The sequence below is a fragment of the Ammospiza nelsoni genome, chromosome 4 (assembly GCF_027579445.1).
Source record: "Ammospiza nelsoni isolate bAmmNel1 chromosome 4, bAmmNel1.pri, whole genome shotgun sequence".
Lineage (NCBI taxonomy): Eukaryota > Metazoa > Chordata > Aves > Passeriformes > Passerellidae > Ammospiza > Ammospiza nelsoni.
In genome coordinates, this window is record NC_080636.1 from 54,048,390 (window position 1) to 54,073,958 (window position 25,569).

Here is a 25,569-nt window from a genome sequence, read left to right on the forward strand (position 1 = left end):
GGATTTTGCCAAAGCACTTTTTTTTTTTTTGACAGTAAGAATTAGGGAGATGCTGTCCATCTCTCAGTACAAAGTACCTTAAACATCCAGTTAGAGAAGTCAACTTAGACACATGGGACTCCCAAAGGAGTACCTAAATAAGGAGACAAGTAAATTAATTTCTCACTATTTTTATTTTTATTTTCAGATCCCAGATTACATGCAGTGATATCCTGGACAGTACCTTGTATATGTGAGGCACTCTAGTAACTGGCAACTTTAGTAACGGCAGCAACAACAATTTCTATTTTCAGTACTACCTAAAATACAAACGCTTAAAATAACACACATTCAGCTGAAAACAAAGGAAGTGTTAATACCTGGCTCTCTCAAAATGTTTTTTACACATAAAATTTAGAGTACAGTAAAGTCTTCTTTTTTACACTGGGAACTCTGAGGCAAAATGAAAACATAAAACAATTAATTCAGACCCTGGTCAAAGTACTTGATGGAAGAGCCAGAAATGGAACCCAGGCTTTCTCTTTTCTCATTTTGTATCACTTTTGCTCAGAAAAAAAGCAAATGCAAGATTCACAATGCAAATCTACTGGTGTACTATGCACACAGAAGCACTACCACTGCCATGAAACATGCATTCTGAATGTCAGTTCAGCTATGAACATGAATGATTACCAAGGATAAATAACCAAAAGCATACTGTGTATAGAGAATATTCTTTAGAATTAAACTGTTAGTCTAATGGCATGCCTAATTCCATGCTTAACCCCAATAAGGCTAGCAGATTGTTTCAGACAATGCTCAGAAAGGTGAAAATGTAGCAAAACGTACCTTCTCGTGATTTTCTATCAGGATTTCAACGACAATATTCTGAAACTTCAGGTCCATGATGGCTGCTACAGTTTCCTCCTGTGGCCTCATTAGGGTTGGTCCAAATACTACCCCTAGGTTTGCCACAGTCATTAGATTCTTCTTGGCATGTTTTGAAACACTTTTTGAAAAGAATTGAAGGAAAAAACAGGAAATGGGTTATGAAAAATTTCCATTGCTGCTGGAAATGGCAGTCTATGAATGAAAACATTGCATTTCCTTAATCTGTGTTTTAGAAGTTTGTTTTGTGCAAAGTTTCTTCAAATAAAGTCTTACTAAATTCTGGAAAACTGAAAAGCCATTCTTCCAGTGGCAACTTAAAAACAAAACCAGTCTCTTACTGAACTTAAATATATAAAATACGCTTAGCCTTGGACCAGGGCAAGTGTGAAACCAACTTAAATTTGCTAACAGATCTCCACTATTCCCTCTGCCAGAATTTGCAAAAAGAAAGTATAATGTTCCCTTTCTCACTTCAATCAAACCCTCAGCTGCTGGCAGGACTGCTAAAGTAAATACTTGTATGGCTTCATTAACGTCTTAGATTTCTGCCTTTCCCGCCAAAATATGCACAGCGTGAGTCAAATGTCTCGTCTGCCTTTGCACGTTTGGTTCTTGGGGCTGAGGATGACAGCATCAAAATGGGCTTCAGCTCCAGCCACACTTCACTAAAGCCCTTTGTAGCTAAAGAAAGGTAAAGACAAGAATTCTGACAAGGTAGGAAAGCAGGTCATAGCACTCACTTCGCTAAATGTTTCACCAGAATTTCCAGCATCTCTTTGTTCTTTTCTGGGAGTTTGTGGACTAAGAAGTGAACAGCATTGACTCGAGATTCCGGACTCCCACTTTCTATGGGATACAGAAATAAATATCTCAAAAAAATTAAAATAAAATAAGATCCACAGCAACATAAACCTTCTCCCACCCCTGCATGGAAACACACTGCATACACTTCACTTCACCACTTATGTGTCTCCAAACATAGCAACACTGAACATATGTGCTTGTTTTCACAAGTAATATTGTTCTCGAATTATCATCTTATTTACTTATTTTGAGAACTTGTCTTTCAGTCCACCTGCAAAAGGATGCCTTTGTTCATCTATTTTTAAAGTCTGCCAGATGCAGTTATTGTTTTGCTGCACTGCATCCGTGTGCTTAGAAATACACTGCAAGGTGAGCAGCGATGTTACTGGGTGCCACAGAGAAAAATTGTACTGCTTTCCACTTTAGCATCATTAACTGATTGTCCTCATGATTAGAACTCAGTTTTGTTGGTACCGTGCACCTAATGACACTGCATTTAGGCAACCTTGCATTGGAAACTGCAAGCAAATCCAAATGCTTAGAAAACCTAATGACCTCTGAAGACACAGAAGAATAAACATGCAAAAAAACCTACAGAGAATACTATGACAAAGGTTCTGAATAACAATGGCATCTCTAGTACAGTACAGAAATATAGATAAGCAAATAGCTTTTATGTTTGTCTGTTGCATGTCAAATTGAATAATTTTGGCCCCTACAGGTTTCATTGTACACAGATGAAAACAAGAACCTGTAAAAGATGAAAATAAACCATCTTCCCACTTCAAGCTGCATTAAATCACAAAATTACATCTCTGTAGTGGTTATAATGAGAGGAATGGAAGCATTTCTATTGCCTATAATAATACTTACTAGAAAGTGCAGGATGAGAAAAATTTATACATTTTTCTGAATGCAAAAAATTTTGACATGAGGACCACTGATCAGATCCCATTTTTCTCTAAGGCAACTGTGTTTGCTAAGCGTATTGTCTATAAAATACCACAATTTCTTCGTATTCATCTGTGCATAATGCTTCAGATTTTTTTTTCTTTGCATACTGTTGTAGATTTTAGGGCTGTATTTTATTCTTTTGCAATGAATACCCCTGCACAGATTGCAAGAAAAAAGGCTACCAAAAAGCAAAATGTTTAATTTCTAGTGAGCTACTCAAAATTCTCATGGAAAAAATGGGTCTTCTTTAAAGTGAGACTATTTTGTGTATATGTGAGATCACAAATTCTAATTAAAGAATGGCTAAACAATTTAATTACAAGATACAGTCAAAGTTAATATAATTTCAATCTATACTGATATGCATTAAAGAGAACAGGATTGAAGGAAAACCTTTTAATTTTGGCTCCTCCTCCAATGGTTTCAGGGAAAAGGATACTCCATGCTATTTCCAGTGTTGGTTTTTTATAGCCAACATAGGAAACAACACTGACTACCTATTTTTGAGCATACTGTAACTCAGATCTGCAATGTTGACCGAATTTCCCTCCCCAGAAGCAACTCCTTTACTAAACTGTTTACTACTCATGAACACTGTACTGTCTCAAACATGTAACTTAAACTGAATTCCTTTACTGAAAGAGACTATAATATAAAGAAAAATAAAGTGAGGAAACTGCTGGCAAAACTTCAGAAGTAGAGAAATTATTTTAACACTTTCCAATACAAACATGAAGACTCACCACATAGGTAAGGATGTCAACTTTTGTTTAAGCACTTGCCTGCTAGCATGTGCTTTGACAACGAATTTCCTGAGCTAATTCTCATTTTGAATTAAGGACCAGAAGAAAACACATTCTGCAGTCCTGGAAAGTCATTATAGCAATCTGAAGATGATAAAGCAATTGTCTCAAAGTTTATTTTAATTTTGCTTTCCACAGTTTGCCAGACATGCTACAGGCTGGAAAGAAAATCAGCTAAATATCTGTTTGATACTTTGCCAAAAATTTTCTTACACAGTTTCCCTCTATCCTCTTCCAAAAAAATTCCGTGTACACTAGATACCATACAACTGAGCTACAAATGCTGTTGTGTCTTCTCCAAGTCTGTATTTGAACTGCCACAGTGTAATCTGGCCTGCTCTTTCCTTTCTTCTAATGCGTGAGGAACATTGAAGCCAGCCTACACACAGAGCTAGCAAGGCACTGAAAAGAAGGGTCAGGCAGCTGTGCTTTGAGGACTCCAATGAGCTCAAATGAATGTACTTGCTTTTGCTAAGCTTCATACTCTTTATAAATGTAAGGCAAAAAAAAAATCACAGATTAAGTAGATGCTTATCATTATGCAATTAAGATAATAAAAATAAATGTTTACACTGGCTATCCGAAAGTTTTTCCATAAAAGTAAGAACTGTGCTAAGCAGTCATATTATATGTGACACACACTGGAACTAAATACTGATTCAAACATATTCTTAAATCATTTATTATTTCTTGTTCCTGTATTTTTACTGGGATGAAGCATTTTTCAGGAATTGCATTTGCAGAGTGCTCCTGAGGTCACAACAGCACAACAACAAAAGATTTCTATTTAAACTACAGTCATGTATTTACTGGCAGGAATGATGAATTCTCCATGCAACTCATGTGTCATCAGTGGCTCTGGAAGGCTTCTGCAAAACAAGGATGATATAATAAATTTAACTGTATTTTCTTCTAGCTGCATTTACTCTAATCAGGAAGCTTTTTTAACATTCAGTAGCATAACTCTCCTACTGGAAGCAACCATTGTTACAAAGGAACTTGAATTCAGTGATTTCTAGAACAAAAGGAAAAATTGGTATTATCAGGAAAATAAGTCTAAATGCATCCATTCACCTTCCATGAGCTGAAATGATGCCTCTATCATAAGATACCTTTCCAGTTTCAAATCAAGATTGTACACAAATATTATTCAATTCATTCTTTATTGTCATTCTTAGCATTTGAAAAGTGCTAAGTTAATGCCTTACTGGAAAGACACCAAGGTCTTAACAATAACCACCACCATCAGAGTTAAAGCCATTAATTATATTGACTTTACTGATGCTCATGAAATATTGCATATCTGAGTAAGCACTCAGATGGGAAATACTGTAGGGAAGAAATACTTTATTGTGTACACTTATACTTTTTTTTAATACTTTTCTATACTATGTAAGAGTTGCATCCTTAAGATACTTCTGCAGCACTCATTGATAGTGGTTGTAATAATATTTTACTTATTAAAAATAGCAGATTAAAAGTACAGTGTGTTACACTAGAGATGCACAAAAGTGTGACATTTTATGTTCTTAGGCAATTTAGTAAAATAGTTTTATTACGAATTGGCAAAGCCATTTGAATAGCTTTCCCCAAAACAAATAAATATGGTATTTGTACAAAATCAGCTCCTATTCCAAAACACAGCAAAACTAACTAGTGCAGCCTAACATATAGCATAGGAGAACTAAATTAAGAACTTATAATCTTAAAAACCAAATTAACAAGAGACAGCCTTACCGCAGATACTGCTTCATAGCACTAGTAATTGTCTTCACTTCCCAATCTACAGAGTTTTCCAGGTCAACTTCATTGCAGGTTTTTGAATCTAGAAAATAACCAGAAAGACAAAAGGGACATGAAAAAAGGGAATTCTAAATCAGTATGAGTTACATGAACAGCAACACACTGACTTTCAACACTACGTGTTTGCTCACATGAGCACAGAAGCAACATCCTTTTTATTATTATTCAGTGATATGAAGAAGACCAAATATCCAAATCTGTTTGTAAATTCCATGTTCATATTTTTTTTATTTAAACTATTTACTGATTTTTTTTTTTAATGAGGGATTAAAAACCACCCTCATGTAAAAAGATCTCTATAGCAATTGAAATTTTCACACCTCTAATTAAACAGAGAGATGTTCACGAACAGAAAGATGTACAAAAACAGTTTAGGGAAAAAAGAAGAAGAATTTTCTTTTACGCTTTTCTTTCTTATTTAAAGTGATAAATTGTTTCCATAGTTTTTCTTGTAAACTGTTGATGAGAACAGGTAAAGTGCAGCATGACCCTCTGCATTGTGTGAGAATGTTTTAAGAGGTGCTTCCAAAGTAGGAAAAGGAGTCTTTGCTGAATGTTTGCCTTACTTGATCAGTTTTAGCCACTGGACAAGAAATACTTGTTTGTTTGACCATTTCTCAGGACCACAGAACTCCCACCTTCTCCCAGGTTAGTTGGGGGAGCCTTGGAACAAGACAGACCAAACCAAAAGGTTTGTCTGATTGACCCATCAGGTTGAAGACTTTAACAGATCGAAAACAACACAGCACACTGGAATATTTTGCAATCAAAAAAAACCCTTTTGGCCTCAAAACAGGAAGCCATAGCTAGCTGACACAAGAGGAGAGCACATATATATGGCCAGCTTAGCCCTGTGTGTTTGCTGATTTCCTGTTATTATTTACTGCTACGTTTCTGTCAGTCACTGCAGTGGCTGATGCCGATTACGTGTGGACCCGTTCATACAATTCAGAATTCATTTGTTACTTGGCTTGTCAGACAAATGACAGACACATTTAAAAAATCAAATTAGGATCCCTGATTAAAGGTGCAGTCCTTTTACTGGGACGAAATAATTTTGTTCTAAAAGCTGTGCCAAGCAATTATTTCTGTAACTGAATATTCTCCCTCATTATATCAATTATTTAAATCTCATTTTAAAATACAGGTCAGATAACATTTTCTAGCAAACTGTTACTAGCCAACCACCACCCAAAATACTCAGGATTGTCTCAAATATAAGGTTCTTTTTTTTTTTTTTTCATGTTAGCACACTACTTGTTTCCACGTTCAAATTCTCTTTTTCAAGAAGAAAATTTGTCTCCTGAATTAATTAAATAAAAAACTGCCATCACATCAGAAGCTACAAAAACTAAGGGGGTTTTGTTACTAAATCACTATGTAATATCCAGTTTTAAAATAGCTGCTTCATAATCATCAACCTCCTTTACATTCAAAGTATGCACTCTGTTCATTGAAATTTGTTGATGAATTTTGGGAGGAAAACAACAGGCATCTGAATTCCAAAGCGAGCCTCTTAAAATAAAAAATAGAAAGTATTGTTGAAACATTTCATTATCTCTTGGAGGAAAAAAAAAAAAAAGAAACAGCCCTGCTACAAACCCCTGGTTTGATTGTAGAAGCCATTAAGATTTAAGGACATTTTCTTCATTTTTGGTTTGGCATTTGCTTTACATTGCTCTGTGCCCTTCCATCCAATAAATTTCACTATTCCTGCTCCATTCTCCTCCTCTACATCCATTTTAAGTAAGAACTGGAACTTGAACCAGATTTCAAGAAATTATTAGTCTAGCTTTTTTCATGCTACTTGTTCATGTAACAGCCACAGTGCACTCAAGGGCAACTTTATGCCTGTAAAACTAACTGTGCATGTTTAAGGAACAGCTTTTGACAGATCAGCTCTAAATTTTATGCAAATCTTTCTGACAATAAGGGAGCCAGAGCTTATAAAAACTGTCCAGTTCACTGAGTTGGTTAGGAGGAGACTCTCTTTGCTTTCATATGCAATATGCCCACTGTAGATGTGCATGTATACTGTCATCTACTGTACAGAAATTAACAAGGAATTCCATGCCATTGTTTTGAAACCTGCTAGTTCTGGGAAGGCAGAAGCACCCGAAAGCTTCCTGCTACATGTGATATCTGGTATTTTTCACACCAGACAGAATCAGAAATAAACTTGAACTCATCAGCAGAAACTGCAAGTGCTCAGCAGCCCCTTCCCACAGGCAATGGTCCATGTGAAAGCTGATCCATGCAGTGGCTTGTACAAAATCTGTGGAACAGCGTGTAGGGAATGAGGCACCTCAGATCTATAACGCCATCGATGGAACAGGAACTGGGCCCTGATGCACTTCCAGAACTGAGACTCCTGACAACTCACACTGCAGTGCTTGGAACACATTTCCATAATATTGGAAGTTCTAGCTTTCTATCCCTGTTTACAGTGAGGTATTTGGTTAATTTAACATTTTCCCTTAAAAGGTAGAAAAGTGTTTTCCTCACCAGATGCCTCCCTTTAAATTTAAAAAAGATCATTGCTGCAAAATAGCACAGTACCAGTTACAGGTATCTTCATGGACTAAGTTAATTGTAATTTTTTTTTCTAAATAGAATTATGTATTTCATTGGTAAGCTTTATTTTGCAGAGACTTAGCTCCACTAGATTTTTGCATTACAGCTGAAAATCTATGCATTCATAGTACTAGAAAAGCATATGTTGGTCTTCTCATACTCTTTTAACTCTCAGTCTACTTTCCAAAATTCTACAGAAAATAATCTAAAAAAGAGACAAAACTACAAATAAAAAAATTACATCCCTGGTTACCATTTGGAAGACTCTTTTCACACAAGGCCTTTCCAACTGTGAACTTCATGGTCAGTGATAGGTAGCTTAAAATACTTTGAAATCTTATCAAACATTTTAAAATACAGAAAGTTAATATGAGTTTTTTATGATTCTGAAAAATCTTTCATATAAAAGGGTATCTAAGAGTATGTGCAGAGACAAAGGATTAAAGATTAATCAGTCATTTTAAATTCTCTGTACCACTGTATATCAAAAAGGAACCCTCTTTGTTCTCCTCTGAGGACGGATAGATAAAGAGCAGAGATAGAATCACTTTCAACAAATCATCAGAAAAGAGCACCTGCCTGCACCCTTCTTCCTGTTCAGTATTTTGCCTCATCTTGATACCACTGTATTCTTCCTTTGTCAAATAAATATATGAAACTTGGGAATGACAAAAAGTGTTCCTGATTCTAAAAAGTAACTAAAAGCAGATGCTGGAATCCCCAGTAAACTCTTCCAGCTGCTACTGAGCCACTGGCAACCTGAGTCTATTTAATTTGGATACCAATAATGGCAGCAAGGAAAATCTGCCTGCCAGACCTGCACGCCCAAGCTAAGCCAGCAAGAACAAAACTGAAAAGCATCTTGTGATATCAAACACATTTAATCAAGGCTCTCTGAGTGACAGCACGTCATTCTTCCCATGGTCAATGGCTAAAGATGGTTATTGCTTACTGAGGCTAACCCCAACACAGATAAACAACTATGAAAATCTGTTATAGATCAGTCATTTTTATTAATCCCAGTTTGTATTTCCAAAAAGAGCCTTTTTTCTGTAATACTTTAAAGGTTTACTAATGGAGTACTTCAGGGTGCTGTTAATATTGATTAAAGTAAGACATCATAAATTAATATTTAGCAAGGTCATTATGACAGATTGATACGACATGCAGGTCCTCAAGTCTCAAGATGTCTTATCATTTCTGAGGAGACAGGCTGTTTGAAAAAATAAAGGAAGGAAAAGAAAAAGTCTTACAGGTGGCACTGAACTGACAGCAGCATATAATATAAAAGCGCTTTGTCATTCACATAATGTCTGGGGTAATGAAATGAATTCACTTTCTGGCTTCCTTCAGTTTGCAGTGCCAAAGAACACTGTGTTATCAGCACAGATGGAGCATGCATGGTTCTGGAGAAGAGCCTGGTGCAAACTGCAAACAAGCTTCTTTGCATACCAATGAATCCCTGAGAATCAGACCTTTGCTGTCAAGTGACAGGTTTGGAAGCTCTATAAAAATGAACTAATCCCAGTGGTCTTGTCTGACTGCATGTACTGTCAGTGCTCAGGACAAGAAATGGGGGAACATGGCACATTCTGCAGTCATGGCTACTACTTTGGTGAGAGATGAGGGACTTCATCCAGGTGCCATATTCATATTTCTCTCTTTTTCCCAACCCCCAGGGACAGCAGAGTGGCAAGAGAACTCCAGCCACTGGAATTAAAGATGCATCACAATTTCCAGAAAGAAAAAGGAGAAAAAAAATTCTGCAAATTATTTTAGCTAACTGGGTATAAAAGAGCCTAAGATGTTTAAGTTTACAAAACCAAATCCTTTCTCCATCTGTCTCCTGCCTCGACACACAGTTATTATTAATACAGATATCATATCCCTCCTCTTTAACCAAATAACTCTTTAACAGTAGGTTTAAAGTAACTCTTATTTTGCACAGTGATTAACTACAGATACATGGGTGTGTACACTGGTACATTCCAGACATGGGAGAAGGAAGGTGGAAACTTCAAACAATGAAGCAACCAGCTTCAAACATACCAAATACTTTGGTATTTTGAATTTTCTGATCAGATCCTTCAACTTAGGCTGCTTTAATTCCACTTCCACCAACCTTGCACAAAGCACAATCTTTGCTCCTACATATGTCTCATAGCAGTTCTTAATTTGTTCATTCCAACTAATCCAGGTCTTTTTAAAGTAGGGAAACTTACAATGATGCGGTGATTATTTGCATGGACTAGAGCAAACTACTGGAAGGTGCTTTAAAAACTAAATATTGACAGTAAAACAACATGAAATAAAATATTGAAAAAATAGTTGTAAAATAGAGGCATACCCATCAACAAACTCAGAAGTCTCTGGACCTTTGAACTCACCCCCACAACTCTGTACAATCCTTGGTCATTTATACCTATTATGTAAAAAACAGAAAAAAAAAATCACGAGATCAACCACAGTCAAATTCAGCATTAAAATTTTTGCCTCAGGCAAGAAATTATCTTCAAAGACAGAGAGACTACATAGTATTAAAAGTTCCAAGAACAACATTATAAATAAAGAATCGTTTTGTTACTCTGCTTTTAAGGTAAGTTCATGTTATATTTTGATAAAGATTTCATGTACCTCAATTCCACTTCCGAAACTGAGAGAAGAAGCAAACAGGGACAAAGCTTTACTTGAAAATAAATAAATAAATAAACAAACTACTGACTAATTTCAAATCTTTTAAATTGCACTTTGGGTACATCAACAGCCACATTCTAATAATGTAGGAACTGAACACACAATGCTAAATTAAGATTTCTTCAATAACTTTAACATTTCTTCCCCCCCGCCCCCCCCCCCAATGTGCAGTGACTTAAACACTTTGGATGAAGAAAAACCTTAGCCTATTCCCAGTCCTCAAAATCAGCACTTTTTCAAGTTTATAAATGCTTTCCATTTAAGATACAAGGCCTCATTCCAACCCACTGTGGTCCACATTGGAGTTACATCCAGAGGCACCACCAAAAGCTACTGAACAGTTTTTCTTGGGATGAACAGAGGAGCCATAACCAACACAGTATTTTCAGTCCCCTACTCCCATTCTATATGGACACTGGACCACTTTCCTGGCATTCTCTGTGCCCTTCCATCATCTCACGTACATTCACTTCTCCATCCCTTTTCTCCTCCTGCTTTTGCTTTCCATTACATCACTCAGTTTTATCCCCAGGGAAGTAAAATTGTGAATATAAATTGGAAAAAAAAAAAAAAAAAAAAAGAGAGGGAGAGAAGAGGCAGGGAAGAAAAAGGGCAAAATAAGGTAGTCTATGTCTGCTGCATTGTTTCAGAGCCTAGACAGTGGGAGGTAAAATACTACAATACACAGATGTTTGAGAGGCCTCATAATAAGCAGCCATCTACAAACACAATCTACCTTCATAGTCACACTGGCCTGGAAGAGTAGAAATGCCACAAAATTGCTGTTTCTACTCCAAGGAAATCTTTTCAAATAACAGATTATGTGGTATTCTTATTCAAAATATCCTTCAACAAAGGAAGAATTGTGGAGAATTCCCAGCTTCAATACCAAGCTGTTCCAACAGAGAGAAGGAAAATTAAAACCAGTCATATGAGAAAAAGTTTCTTCCCAAATAAATATTAGATGAAGTATGTAAAAATCATTAGCCTTTTAATGAATTACTGTCAGACAGAGCCATAATACACAGCAATAATTCTCAATATGGTAGAGGGAACTTGGCATTTTCTACCTCCTCCTCCTGCCTAGCCTTGCTGCATCTTTTCTCTCTCCTCTCTCGCCTTCCTCTTCCTCAGTCTGCAGCCTCCTTGGCCATCCCAGATTCCTGAGCCTGCTGAACTCCTCCCTGCCAGCACTGCTCCTTCCCCTGTCCCAGGGCTGCAGCTGCTCCTTCCCTTGCTTGCCCCACCTGGGTAAAACTGGCCCTTTTATCCTCCCAGGATGCAGGCACTGCTGGAATGGTGCTGAGCCTTGAGCTAGATGCCAGGTCCAGAGCTGGCTCAAATTAACAGAATAAGCCAGATCTCCTTTATTTTATCTGTGCTCATCCAAACACACAACTCAGGAGTATGCTTGCAGTTCAGCTGTGCACAAAAGAGTGAACTGAATTAAACCAAAGCAGCTATGGGGCCACAACACTGTTTTTCTCAAAATAGGAAGTTATCATCACAACCAAGTAAGGTTTCCAATGATCCCTAGAACAAGTATGATAGCATGCTATGCACCACTTGGAGACACTAAAAAAAACCTCAGCAATATAGTCCTTGATATACTCCAAACAAGAATGCACTACAAATCTGTCCTGAGAGCAGCAAATAGTTTTGCTTCAAACTTCTCAGAGGTGTCCAGGAAAATTCTGGTACAAAACTAACACCAAGCTTTGTCAAAATGCATCATACTTTTTTTATACAATGTCTTCTACTACTTTCAGTACCACAGAACAAGCCTTCTGCATCATATGCAAGATTAAAAAATCTGAGGAAATACTGTCACACTCATCTTTTGCTCATCTCAGAAGTTGATTTGTGATTTCCTGTGTTCCTGAGATTAAAACTGGGGGGAACCAACTGTGCTGACCCCAAACATACCTTTACAGGCTTCGAAATAATCAAGGTCAAACCACAAAACCTATTCCTCAGTATTAAAACAGACAGGATAATGCAGAAGCCTCTGGAAAATGGCAATATTGAAACTATGACAATCCTCCACAATAATCATAAGCCTATGATAGAGATCATCAGATAATTGATCAGTTTCAAATTCATCAACCTGAAAAAAGCATAGCTAATTGCTAGCAGACATCAAGGAGTGCAAAGAGGCATTAATATTTCAACATAGTTGGAGATGATACCTTTAACCATACTTTCAAATTATGTTTTATTTAAAATATACAAACCTGGTTTGAAACAGTCCTACTTCTGATTTAATCTGCACATTTCAGATCTTCAGCACATCCAACACTGATAATGCTTGGCATTTACAGAACACAATTGACAGGATGACTCACTGCAAGGAACAGCTCCCCACTGCCTGAAATGCTGAAGGGTTCAGACGCTGTGTCTGCCGGCTCAACCACTATTGGCAACCTGGAACGGTAAAGCCCCGCAGCACAACTTCCTTCATATTTACATTATCTCAAGATGTTTGGCTGCCTGATACAGAATTTGGCACAGGGACACAGCTTGTGAGGCATGCTTAAAAATATAAGGTATTGAAAGCAAGACAGTAATTTATCCTATTGTAAGCAAGGTACAGAGTAGGCAAGTTTATTTTGTGACTGGCATTGTACATGAGGCTGACACAGGCTTGCAATATAGCTGCAAATACAAATTTTTATACCAAAATTCATGGCACAGAAACAGCCATACAAGTGACACTCTGAATTCAAGGTAATGACAGAGGGTTTTATGTCACTTGCAAAGGTTTTCTACTCCCTCTTCACCATGTACTTTCTGCCTGAGGAGCAGCCAGCCTGGTCATGCAGCTCAATGCTGCCATCTCTCTCTGCAGCTCAGGTTGGCAGCTCCACCAGTACTAAGCTCAAGACAAATACCGCTCTGGCAAACTTTACCCATCACATCCCCTCAGAAGGTACAACCAGCTACTTGCACACCAAAACACGCACAGAGCCTTTACTAGTGGGGCATGCAGCTCTTTGATGTTTCTATAAACACCTAGCCCGTTCTATCATTCCCAGCAGAGAATAATAAATGAAATACTCCAAAGAGAATCCCAAAACGCTCTCTCCAAGACAAAACACAGATGCACATCCAACCAGCACAGCGCTCAGCATGTGAGAGATGGGATGCATATCCTGATGCCTCAGCATGTCCTACCAGAGAAGCATAGCCAATCTCTTGTAAGGCAATGCTGAATCAGAAGCTCACGTGCATTTTAACCAAGACACTGATTTTTGTGCTTCTATTCATTCAGAGCAAATAATTCCCTTCTTGGCTTTATAAAAGGGAACATAACTGAGAAAAAAAATGATCCAGCCATTGACAAGTTTATGTTCAATATCTCCGTTATGCTCTTCTCTCTCTGAATACCAGACTACTTCTGCTGTGACATGACAAGACTATTCTCAGTTTCCACCCACACTAGACTGTCCTCTCTTCCCACCCACGCCAACCTCACACCCATTATGATTAAAAGAGATAAAAACATGGCACACAAGCACAGTCTCTGAAGAAGCATCTGTCCTGTTTTCTCCTGCTGAATATAACTTGCTTTTGATGTGTTATCATTAAAGTAAAATAACCAAGTAAAGATGGTTTTCAAGGAAAAGTACAGGTAGAAAATTCTGCCACTTGAGAGATGGATTTTCTTCACCATACAACTATGTGTCCAAACTCTTTTGAGACAAACAAGTGAATGCTCTCCTGGCCCTCCATTTGTTTAGCACAGCAGACATCAGCAGAAGGTCCTTCAGAGGTTTTTTGCTTTGTTTTGGAGTTGTTTACTTGTTTTGTTTTTTAAATGCAGTTGACGTTAAGTTCAGAATCAGTAAACAGAAAATCATCAACGACTGCTTGAAACGTAATGGAAAAAGCAAGTGCAGTGAAACCAAACTAAGTAGATTGTTGAGTTCCTGGGAGGTAGCACCTTACCTAAATATATCCTTGGAACCCCAGGATGAGAAATATTAATTGAAAAGTGATGTATTTTCTTTCTTGAGTACTCTCTGAAACAAAATTAATAGACCCAAGTCTTTTTCATTGGTAATAACTACCATTCTACTGACTGCAAACCTTACAGATTCTGTGTACACAGGGCAGCAAAGGTGCCAAGTGTGCATAGACTTGGGGAACTTTAATTCTTCCCCAAGTATGTTTCAGGGCAGACCCCACTACGGGGAGAAGTGCTGCTACTCCATGAAAGCTCATAATTTGTCTTGAACAAGAGAGTTACACAAATACTTTGCATCATCTTACATGCCTCTAAATCAAGGCATAAAGGACAGAGTGAACTTAAACCTCCATTCAGTTTAACCTATCCACCCACAGCCCTGAGAGGGAAAAAAATAGGCAACAAAAACCATTTTTCCAAAGAACCATTTCATGAAGAAAGTGTTCACATTTTTTCCACAGTTGTGTTCTTGTTTCACTTTTCTTGTAGGGTATCAGAAAAATAAAAAAATAATCAATCCACAAAGAAAACTATTTGAAACATAGATATAAATAATAAATCAAAATACAGAAATATAGCATATTCCACACTGTTTATAGTAAGGAGAATTCATGAGGTATTGTAAGGTAGCCTGTAACTGTACTTTAGGCCAAAATTAGCCTTTTATTACATGAGCACATGCCACCCTTCTTATTAAATCTGCTTCATTTACTGTAAAGAGAAGATCCAGACTATACTGAGACAGGGTTTTGCAGTGAAGACAACTTATCTGTAGGATGCCAGCTTTATCTGCAATGTTTCCCAGCTCAAATATTCAGATTGTAAATGCCAGTAACTGAAATTTTAAAGTGATGAGACAGGCAAACTTATCTGAAAAAATATTCAAAAGAACAGAATGAACAAATATAACACCAGATAGAATAAGGCTTAATCTGGAATAACATCTTTAATGCATCAGACAGGACTGATACAAAAAGGTCTAAGAGAAAAAGGACTTCAGATATCTCTTGCTGTTTAAATGCAAAACTTTAAGTTTTGCTGCTTGTGTTCCTAATAATATTGTATAGTAAGTGTATGCATGGAAAACACTGTTTTTCAGTAAGATGCTGCACTGACAGCAAGCATGAACCTGCTCTTCTGTTCATCTTATTTAAGCTGGACTGTGATACACAGAAAGATTTAAGTATTCTGCCCTGTGCAATGCCAGACCTCCAGAAAAATAAAAAGATCCAGTTTGCGAAAAATTCTGTCCTTCCTTTGGGAGTAGGAGGGAAAGTCAACAATTTAGAAGAAAACAAAAATGCACACAGAGAAATTATAACATCTCTTTTAACAAACTGAGAAATATACAGTAACCTCACCTACTTTCAGGCCTTCCCCTCTTTTTTTAAAAACCACCACCAAACAAGCTGTTTCTCCACACAATGCCATGTAAAATGCAGTGAGCCTCAGCGTGGCTGGTCAGCACACACTTCAGCCGAGCCTCTCCAAAATCAATCCCAAATACCTCTTGAATACTGTCTGCACACCGACCTCTCCTCCATCTCCAATTCTGGAAGTACAATGAGTATATGCAACAATAAATCCTGACAGCATCTTTGGCCCTGGGGTGAAACTAAGTCCATGAAAAGTACTTCAACACTTTTTGTTATTCACCTGCCTGCTCAGCTCCTCTTCTTCTGCCTTAAGAGACTGAACAGAAATGAAACACTGAAATAAATTACTCTGTTTGAACAGCAAAGCAAAGGTGCAGGCAATGCTTACAAAACACAACAGGTTTCTCTCAGCTTTTGTGCACAAAAACTGGCTCCCTTTGTCAAGAGAAGTGCCATTCCCCTCTTGTGAGCACTTCTGGCTCACAAACACATTTCTTGAAAGAAAGCCATGCATAAAAGGACAGACTCCTGTCTTGGTCGGTGTAATCAGTGAAAGGTCTTCCATGGTAAAGTCTTTCCTAGAGATCTACAGGAGGCTTTACCACCTTCTTCAGCAGACCATCTGCTTCACCCTCTTCACAAACAGGTTGGGTTGACCATTACCTCGTGTTTCAACAGCACTGATGCACTTTTTGATGATGGTGAACCCTATCTTATCCAACTGTGCACCTACAAAAGAAACAATAAAAAGGGTTGAAGACTTTAAAAGCACCATTACAATTATGTCTTTCACTGAAAATAAGGCTGGACTTAATCATAAAGCTTGTACTTTTGAGGCAAAACTATAAATATTCTGAAACTGGAAGAATACATCACTTTTTATAGAGAAATTCTGCTTTTCTCCTTCACGAGCCTGCCTAGCTGAAGGAAAGGCTTGTTCTGGTGATAGTGGCTTCAGTGAATCTGTTCACAGCAGCATCCTTTGAAGAATGGGATCTCTGATTAGTTACACATGTTGTTGGCAGATGCAAGATGGAATTTAACAGTACTTACTGCAACATCGACAACATCTGAGAGAGTTCACCAAATGGGACAAGGAAGTACTTATGATGAAAAAACATAATTATCAACAGCAGGGCTTTTACTGAGTCCTACCCTCAGCCAAAGAAATTCCCACACTAAAGATACAGGACACATGTATATCATTTCACAGCAGTTAATGATCTGACTACATGAAAGCAGATGCATGAACAGGACAACAGCTGAGCTCCAGCATTCCTTTGTTGTTCCTATCTTACTCTTTTTCTTCACATCAAAACTTCATTTAAAAGCTTATGTTGCAAAACTGCCCTTCCCCCAAACATCTGGCCTTCTTGCTCCTGGGGACCTGGTCTTGTACCATAAAAAGACAAATCTGAGGAAAAATTTGTATTAATAACACTAGGATCCAGCTTGAATCAGCAATTTCAAGGTTTTAAAAAAGCAAGCATAAATTGCCTCATAATCAAAGAAGGATACCTGTTTTCACTCTTACACTTCACCAACAGAAGAAAGCTAATGTTGTGTAAAGAAAGCCATCTTTTCTACTTCCATATTTTGGTTTATATTTTAAATGTAAAAATTCAGCTTTTTTGCTGATCTTTATCTTCAGCTGCAGCTGTTTTTAAAACCATACCTTCACATTCTAACAGAAATGTACACACAATCTGGATTAAGAAATTGTGATGCATTTACATAAAAATTCACCCTTGAATCAATTTCAGGTATGAAGCAAATTGGCAAACCAATCAGACTGCTTATGTCCAGTCCTATACAATATGTACTGAGTTAGTACGAAAACCTATTCATTAAAAAACTAATTAATTGCTTGTAATTACAAAAATTACAAGTAATATTCAAAACTCAATATTTAAAAGCAAAATGATTAAGGGGAAAAAAGTTCCAAAAGGGGAAAAAAACCCAAATTATCTTTGTCTTTCTCAATTTTAAAACATTAACAAAATCAGCCTTAATGCTAATTCAAATACTTACTTCCCTCTCGCTTTGCATTCGCTTTATTCAAGTTGACAAGAAGCTAACACAAAAAGAGTAAAAAAGACAAATTATTTTAAAGACTTTCATGAAACCAGGAAAAGAAGATACTCTGAATCTCAATGCTCAGTAGGCACAAATACAGCTGATTACAGCCAGAGCACAGCACCGCCAGAAGCTCTCACAGCAGGACCAGAGGTCTGTGCCCCCCTCAGAACAGATACAGCCCCTGAACTGGCTGTAGCCAGATAACTGGGATTTATGTGCTCCATCTTCCTATGTTTCTCTCCAGGTTAAATTCCCCCAGTTTCAAGGTCATTTAAATTATTAAGAATGTGATGATTCCTGGGACTTATGTTCCAGTTTGAGTTTCCCAAAAGTTTTCAACTTATTGGGGAGTGCAGCTCAGCCAACCTGTCATGGTAATAAACACCTCTGCAAATGAAACCAGATCAGTGTAACAATGAGGTCAATCAAACAGCTACAGGGGCAGACACGTGACTGTGTCTTTGTCTAGAAAACCCCATCATTCCTGGCCCACAAGACCAATATATTTATCATTGTAATTTATCATTATAATAAATAGTGTGTTTCAATTCAACATTTCAGACTTGCTTCCTGATGAGAGGCAGAAATTAAGTAAATTCATGTACAACCTTAGGTCCCATTGACAAGAACTTTTTGATCTGGTTGTAAAGAATAAAATAATAACACCATGTAACTCACTCATGCTAGTTTTGCCACTGGAATGCAGCATGTCAGCATAAGACTAAGTGAACATGCTAGACATTTTCTACAACACCAACATTATCATTGGGATGGGAAACCATTTGTAAAAATTGATGCTGTCATTACAATGAAAAATTCTCATATCAGCATTAGCAGTTATCTACACTGAGCTTTACCAAGTTACTCATCTCTCCTGAGTTTTATTTCACTTTTATCCTTTATTCATTGAATCTATCATTTTGCAAACTACATAATGCCAGTTTATTAAAGTATAAATGGGATCAGAAAGCAGAGGGTGAGAGAATTCCCCACTACACTATAATAAAATATTTTAAAAATTATGCTTACAGCTTCTTTTCCATCCAAGGCTTCCATCCACAGCTTCCTGTCTTCCTCAGAAAATGCCTGCATGGTCACAGGAACTCCAGGCCTGCAAATGTACCAACAACAGAAGGTAACTGCATTCATCAACAATTAAAAATTGGTTTTCAAATTCTATTTCCAACTACAAGCAAAATTCCATTGTCCTAAAAGTCAGGGTTCATTTTCTTTTGCTTAATAACTGAACACTGACGGTCTTGAAAATAAAAGGTATAGAAGTGATACATGCAGTAAGAAATAGGGGAAACAGAAGGAAAAGGAAAATTAATGTAATCTGCAAACTATTTCAAATAGCTCATTGTTGATCACCTGCTGATTCCAACACTTGCTGGAGTTACTGAATTTTGTGAATTGTAAATAAACTTGGACTCGCACTGTTGTTAGATGAAAAATGGGATTTGTTAACTCAACATATGATCTTCATCTTTAAAGTACCAACAATGATCATAGTTTGCAACCATTCAGTTCTTTTCACTAAATTACAGTTCTCAAGGTATCAGAGTATCAACCTAGAAGCAATACATCAAACTCAACATGTGCTGCATGAAATATCATTTATTTGTCTTCAAAATAAAGTCAAAGGAAACAAAACCTCCTCTCATTGTCCTATACTGGAAAAAAATTAAATCTAGGTAGTATTTTAGAAGGATAATGCTCTTTATCAATAAAATAACTTTTTCCTATCCTAGAAGACCTCTGCTCTCTCCTTAAGATTTAAATTTCCCTACATTTGCTTCAAGTCACCTTCAAGTAAACATGATGGAGAGTACTAGAAACAGAAAAAAAGTATCACTTCCCAGAGATTTAACCAGAATCTTAGCACCCTGAGAGCCATAAATATCAGAATTTAAAGAAAATACAGCCATCTCAGCATTCCTTTTGAAAGAAAAATATGCAAATTTTAAGCTAGCTCGAAGTTATGCCCAAGTCACACACAAGGCTGAATGTTCGCTACCTAAAAGTCTTCCCTAAAATTTTACAACCTTTTCTCCTTCCAAAGCACAATACCGAAGAAAAGCCCATGCCAGCTGTCAATCCCTGTGCTATTTTTTAACTTGGACAGGCTGAGGGATAAGTGTGCCCTGAACTGATACCAAGGAAACAAGCTAATGGCCTGCAGCACAGAACTAATCTCCATGGGAACATCTCAGTACTACACACATATATTATTAAAAGAAAAATGTCTGATATCAAGGTCACAGCAGATCAAATTGTGTCTATTATATCAAGACAGAAAGAGGAACTAGATTGTTCCCCCTTTTACCAGAGAAGAGAATGAAAAAGTGTTTTGCAGGATCAAGGAAACCCTGCTCTCCATCCATCTCTGTATTAACTCCAGATACCCCACTGAGCACATGACACACAGAGGGGGACAGACTGACATTTCTCACGCTACTTTTTAGCAGTTTTATCAGACTCAGTTTGAAATCTGTTATCCCTACTGACCAATCAATACACTGACCCAAGAGGAGCTGATGTCTGGAGTGCAAATCTTTACTTCCTTTCATACTGTTGGGACACAGCATTAGAATAAATAAACCACATCCTCCTCAACTCAAACATTCAAGTTCAAACCATGCTGTAGAGTGACAAAAAACATCATCTGAGCTGTAAATGAGCATCTTCTCATCTGCCACGTGGGCTAGAAGTTTGCTGCTGCAGTGGGAGTTTCACATCCCTTTACCCATGGCTTGTTGTAGTAATGAACATGCCTCTGGCCAGTCTGACTGGTCACACAAGCTCAGCATAGATTCTGATTAAAGTTTGATCACATAATCACAAACATATCTGCAGATCATGAGCAATCACAGGACAGGGGGACCTGAGAGCATTAGCCCTGCTGCTTTTGAAGTGAAAAACACTAAGAATCTGATGCAAAAAAATACAAAAAAACAAAAAAACAAAAAAACAAAAAAAAAAAAAAAAAAAAAAAAAAAAACCAAAAGCCCATAAAACTTGAAGACCTACTATATTATAAGTTAGCATGTGGTTAATTGGTGTAAATAAGGAGCAAACATATAGATTCAAAGCAGCTCAGAGGGGGTGGATGCAAAATCTCAGCAGCAATTCACTAATTTATATCTAACATTTAATTCCAGATACGATCCATTTCTGTACCAAAAGAATGTAGCATTACCATGGCCTAATTTATTCAGAATACCTTATGAAGCTGAATACCCTCATCTTCATAAATGAAGGAAGACTAGAACACTGTTGAAAGACAATGCTTATCAAATTTTGAGGTCTTTTAGAGAAAAAGATTAGCAAGTCTTTTCTTAAGAAATAGAGCAACAAGTGGTGCTTCAAAAAGACAGTGGCAACAACACTCAAGAAACAGTGGATGATGATACCAGGCACAAGAATCTTCAAAATCCCAACAACTTTATTTCAATCTCAAAATCCAGCATATCTCCTCAGCAACCCATGATTTTGGAACAGAGGAATGTGATACAATGTGGTCATGACTACATAAATTATTACTGCAGTCAGTCTTTCACTACAGCTCTATGTACTTCAATTTAAGCCATGTTTCTTCACTATGATAACTCTTAATAGTTCCTCTTAACTATCTCTGTGCTTTTCTTTAGCGTGAGCTCAGGCAATGTCTAGATTTCATTTCAGTTCCTCTCTGTTTTTGCAACACACAGGTGAGGTAAAACCCAGTGAGCCATGGCAGTGCTTGCCTGCTCCTCCAGTGACCATTCCCATTGGAACTCTGACTGAGGATTGAAGAAATCAGAAGAAAAGACAACAGCAATTTTGCAGCAGTTTTAATTACTACTTAAAAGAGCTTTTCCTAGGGTGCTTCACAAGCTTACCTGTCTGAAGCTTCTAAGTCAAAACAGAATCGCCTGTCTATTGTATCTGCATTTCTTTTGGTACAATATGCAAGGACAAAGAGTTCCGCATCACCCTGTGAAAAGAAAATTTTTATAAGCTTGACCCAGTTCTTGGAAGTTTTTATAAGCTCCAGTAAGCCAGCTGTACAAGGCAAGTTAGGTAAATTTATATTAAATGCAAAAGCTATACTGAAAACTGACACTTGCAAAAGAATCCGCCCATGTTTGCAGTTCACTTTTCTACACAATAACATAAATACTATGGTCATTTCTGGGACATAAATCTAAAAATATTCAGTCCCCTTCAGCTGGTACTTTACAGAATGACCCAACACCACAGTAAGTTAAACTAACAAAAATATTTTGCACTGGTTACAATAGAAACAATCAAAGAGCTTTTTCCCATTTTATGTCAGCCACAGTGATTTCCATATAAAGGCCATAGTAAAAGCTACACCAATGAGAACAAAGGAAGTGTTCTTTACCATCTGTAACATATCTTACAGAACCAATTCTCTCTTTCTTCGAGACCAACACCAGGATCTTATCTTACCCAGGAATCAAACTCATCTGTGAATGCTGCCTGAGTTGTACCAGATTAAATCAGGATTAACTGCACATTTTAATTATTTCTTGTCTTATTCAGCATCTCCAGACATAGAAGGGTGCCACTAAAGGAGTAACTGCAGGGATTTCCAAATGGGAGATCTTTTAATACAGCAGAAATGGCTTCATAGGTATTTTAGAATGCTGAATGCTCAGTCACACATACTACATGCTATGCAAGCTAAAATGGCTTATTACAACTACAGCAAATTAGGATAAAAAATTAATAGAAGTACTGAAGTGATTAAGGAAACCAAATACCACTTATTTTCAGTACATCAGGTTTTCCAAAGCTTTTGAAAGATTCTTCCAAATTCAATATATTCGTAAATACACAGACTCCTCAAAATTATGAAAGTCATGTCTCCTCTGCTGAAGCTAATAGGATATAATAACTTGATAAAATTCCAACAATATGATCTCCTAACCAAATTTGAAGGCAGGGCATGCATTTACAGGCATATTGACTCAAGCCTTAGTTTCCAGATTCAGATATCATTTTTCTTTGCGACAAAATGCATTTTATCCCTATCAATACATTCATTTTATGTGTCATATTTAAAAGTAATAAATTCCCAACTATTTCAGTAGTTTAGCCATTTAAAGATAAACAAAGTCTTGGGTCTTGAATATTTCAGATGCTTTTAAAGATAGGTGAAATTACATTCAGTTATCAGTACAAACTATATTCCTATCCACTTTTCTATTTCTACTTCTAGTATTTAAATCTCCAAAAGAAAACTCTGAGTAATTTAATAAAGAAATTTCTAGGTCTGTTATATTTTCCTGATTTATATTTTAGAAAGTTAAGGACCTCATAAACAAGATTCTAAATGGTGAAACATTCCATGTTATCTGTGCCAGGTCCTCTTCTCTCCTAAAAGGATGCAACTGAAAAGTCTGGAGAATTCTATTAATAACTTAATAGAAGGTTAATGTCCACTACTTTAGGTTAATGTCCTTTAATGGCAGACTGAATTGCTGAAGGAAAGATTCAAAAAAGGGGCAAGGAGGGTAGAGGGGAAAAGTACTTGACAAATCTTATCTGACACATTTTCTGATCTTAATACAGGACAAGTGTAAGAGTAGAATACATAAATATACATACAAGTTTCCCTCCTGATCTGTGTTCAAATGGGATCATGGAAAACTTCTTTGTCTCTTTCCTGTACATGCAATAGTGCTTCACCCAACTGGAACCAAAGGGAGCAGGCCCTACATAACACAAAAGCAATAAATAGTATGTACTTTTTCCAGTTTCTCCATTCTGCTTTCTAAAATGATATTTAAGAGCCCTAGTTAATTCCTACTAATGCAGTATTTAAAGCAAAGGTACAAATTAACAATATTATACATCATACATCATACTCATGTTAACCACTGCTTATTATTCTAAAATGCAATACATGTTGTACTTCACTCTTATGCTTAATGACAAATGGAAAGAATTATTAATGTATCTTTCTCTCTCTACTACAGATAAAATAATTTTTCCCTATACAGCAAATACCCCCTTGAGACTTTATTTAGAAGAACACAGAAAGCTAAATTTATACCTGGTAAGTTGAAGGTAAATAACCACAGATTACCACACATCTGTTACAAGTTCTAAACAATCTCATGATTAAGGTCTGATCACACCAGAACTCTCTCCTATAATCAGTGCGTACCCTAGACAGAAAACACTTCCTTTAGAGCCCTGCTCTACTGCAAATAGTATTGCTGAGATTTGCATCATAATGCTAACTGTTCAAACTTGGATTCTGACCCTTTGTATCTCTGCACTTCTATTACTTAACTTCTCCTAGAAAACAGGTCTGCAAATGAATCTTTTCACTCTATAAGGGCAAACATCTCGAAAACATGATTTATGCAAAATGTTTTAAAATAAATAATAAATTATAATAAATTGTCATTCCTTGAGCAACAAGAGCTCTGCATCTTGCTTGGCGTTTCTACTAGTGTGAGAAAGATTTATAATTGTTTGAAGTGTTGACAGGATATGATTTATGCAACATGCACCTTCACAGCAAGAATTTTAACACCAGCTACCTAACATATAGTCTGCTTTATTTGACCCTATCATCACAATTAGGTAATGAAAGTGTATCAATGAATCAAGGAAATGACACTCAATTTTATCATATTCAACAAGCCAAATTTTCAGAGGCTAACTTGACAACTCATCTTGCTGGCTGACAACAAATGTTTGACAGTTCTGGGGGGGGGGTCATTAGTGAGGAACTAAAAATAAGATGAAATCCATTCTTTGGTCAAACAAAACTTCCCTGAATTCAGACACTTTTACTAAAAACTGCCACATGTTCAGCTCAATATTCTTTTTATGAGCCAGAGTAACAATGCTGTTAAAAACTTTGAAAAATATACTTAGATGACTCTTTAATCAACAGTAAATTCTTTGCATCATCATCATGCTACATGTAGAGGCAAGACTTGCCCATATGCCCAATATGGGCACTGTGGAATACAAAATACCCCTTACTTTTTTCCTGTACGTAGAGGTAGCCTTCCATCGTGAAGTGATTTGCTCTTTTATGTTCCTGAGGATTTCTTCTGATCTTGTTCATGAGCTCCTCTACCTCTGACCTTGTTCCTTCAAAACGATTTCGTGTCTAAAACGAGACAGCAAAAACTCTTTGGTAAGGAGAGTGGGAAAAAGACTTTTCCTGGCTGATAGGAGTCATGTACTGGGCTTGCACAGCAAGGCTACAGAGAGGGCCTCTGTGAGAAGGTGACAGAAGCTTCCTCCCTGTCCCATGGAGCCAGTGCCAGACAGCTCCAAGACAGAGCAGCCATTGGCCAAGGCTGAGCCCATCAGTGGCCATGGTAGAGCCTCTGGGATAACATATTTAAGAGGGAAGAACCACACAATGCCAAACGCAGCCAGGGAATGGAGCGAGAGCATGTGAGAGGAACAGCTCTGCAGACACCAAGGCCAGTGTGCAGAGGGGCAGGAGATGCTCCAGGTGCCAGAGCTGAGGTTCCCCTGGAGTGCCTGTGGACATTGGATAAGTCCAGGGAGGACTGTCTGAAGTGAGACAGACCCCATGCTGGAGCAGGGGAAGAGTGTCAGGAGTCTTCCCCCTGAAGGGGAATTAGCAGTAGAGGAATCGTGT

At 37.3% G+C, this 25,569-nt stretch overlaps 1 protein-coding gene across 1 annotated transcript in view; it reads right to left on the reverse strand.

Annotated features, from left to right (window-relative positions):
- Window positions 1-25,569, reverse strand: part of ARHGAP10 (Rho GTPase activating protein 10) — a 139,614-nt gene that overhangs the window by 48,747 nt on the left and 65,298 nt on the right. The window contains exons 8-18 of the mRNA XM_059470893.1: window positions 24,936-25,065; window positions 23,541-23,647; window positions 21,806-21,900; window positions 18,954-19,035; window positions 17,877-17,919; window positions 16,509-16,574; window positions 10,156-10,230; window positions 5,169-5,256; window positions 4,242-4,300; window positions 1,611-1,716; window positions 829-988 (exon numbers count right to left, since the gene is read on the reverse strand). Coding sequence (XP_059326876.1) covers window positions 829-988; window positions 1,611-1,716; window positions 4,242-4,300; window positions 5,169-5,256; window positions 10,156-10,230; window positions 16,509-16,574; window positions 17,877-17,919; window positions 18,954-19,035; window positions 21,806-21,900; window positions 23,541-23,647; window positions 24,936-25,065 — 1,011 coding nt within the window. The remainder of the gene's footprint in view (window positions 1-828; window positions 989-1,610; window positions 1,717-4,241; window positions 4,301-5,168; window positions 5,257-10,155; window positions 10,231-16,508; window positions 16,575-17,876; window positions 17,920-18,953; window positions 19,036-21,805; window positions 21,901-23,540; window positions 23,648-24,935; window positions 25,066-25,569) is intronic.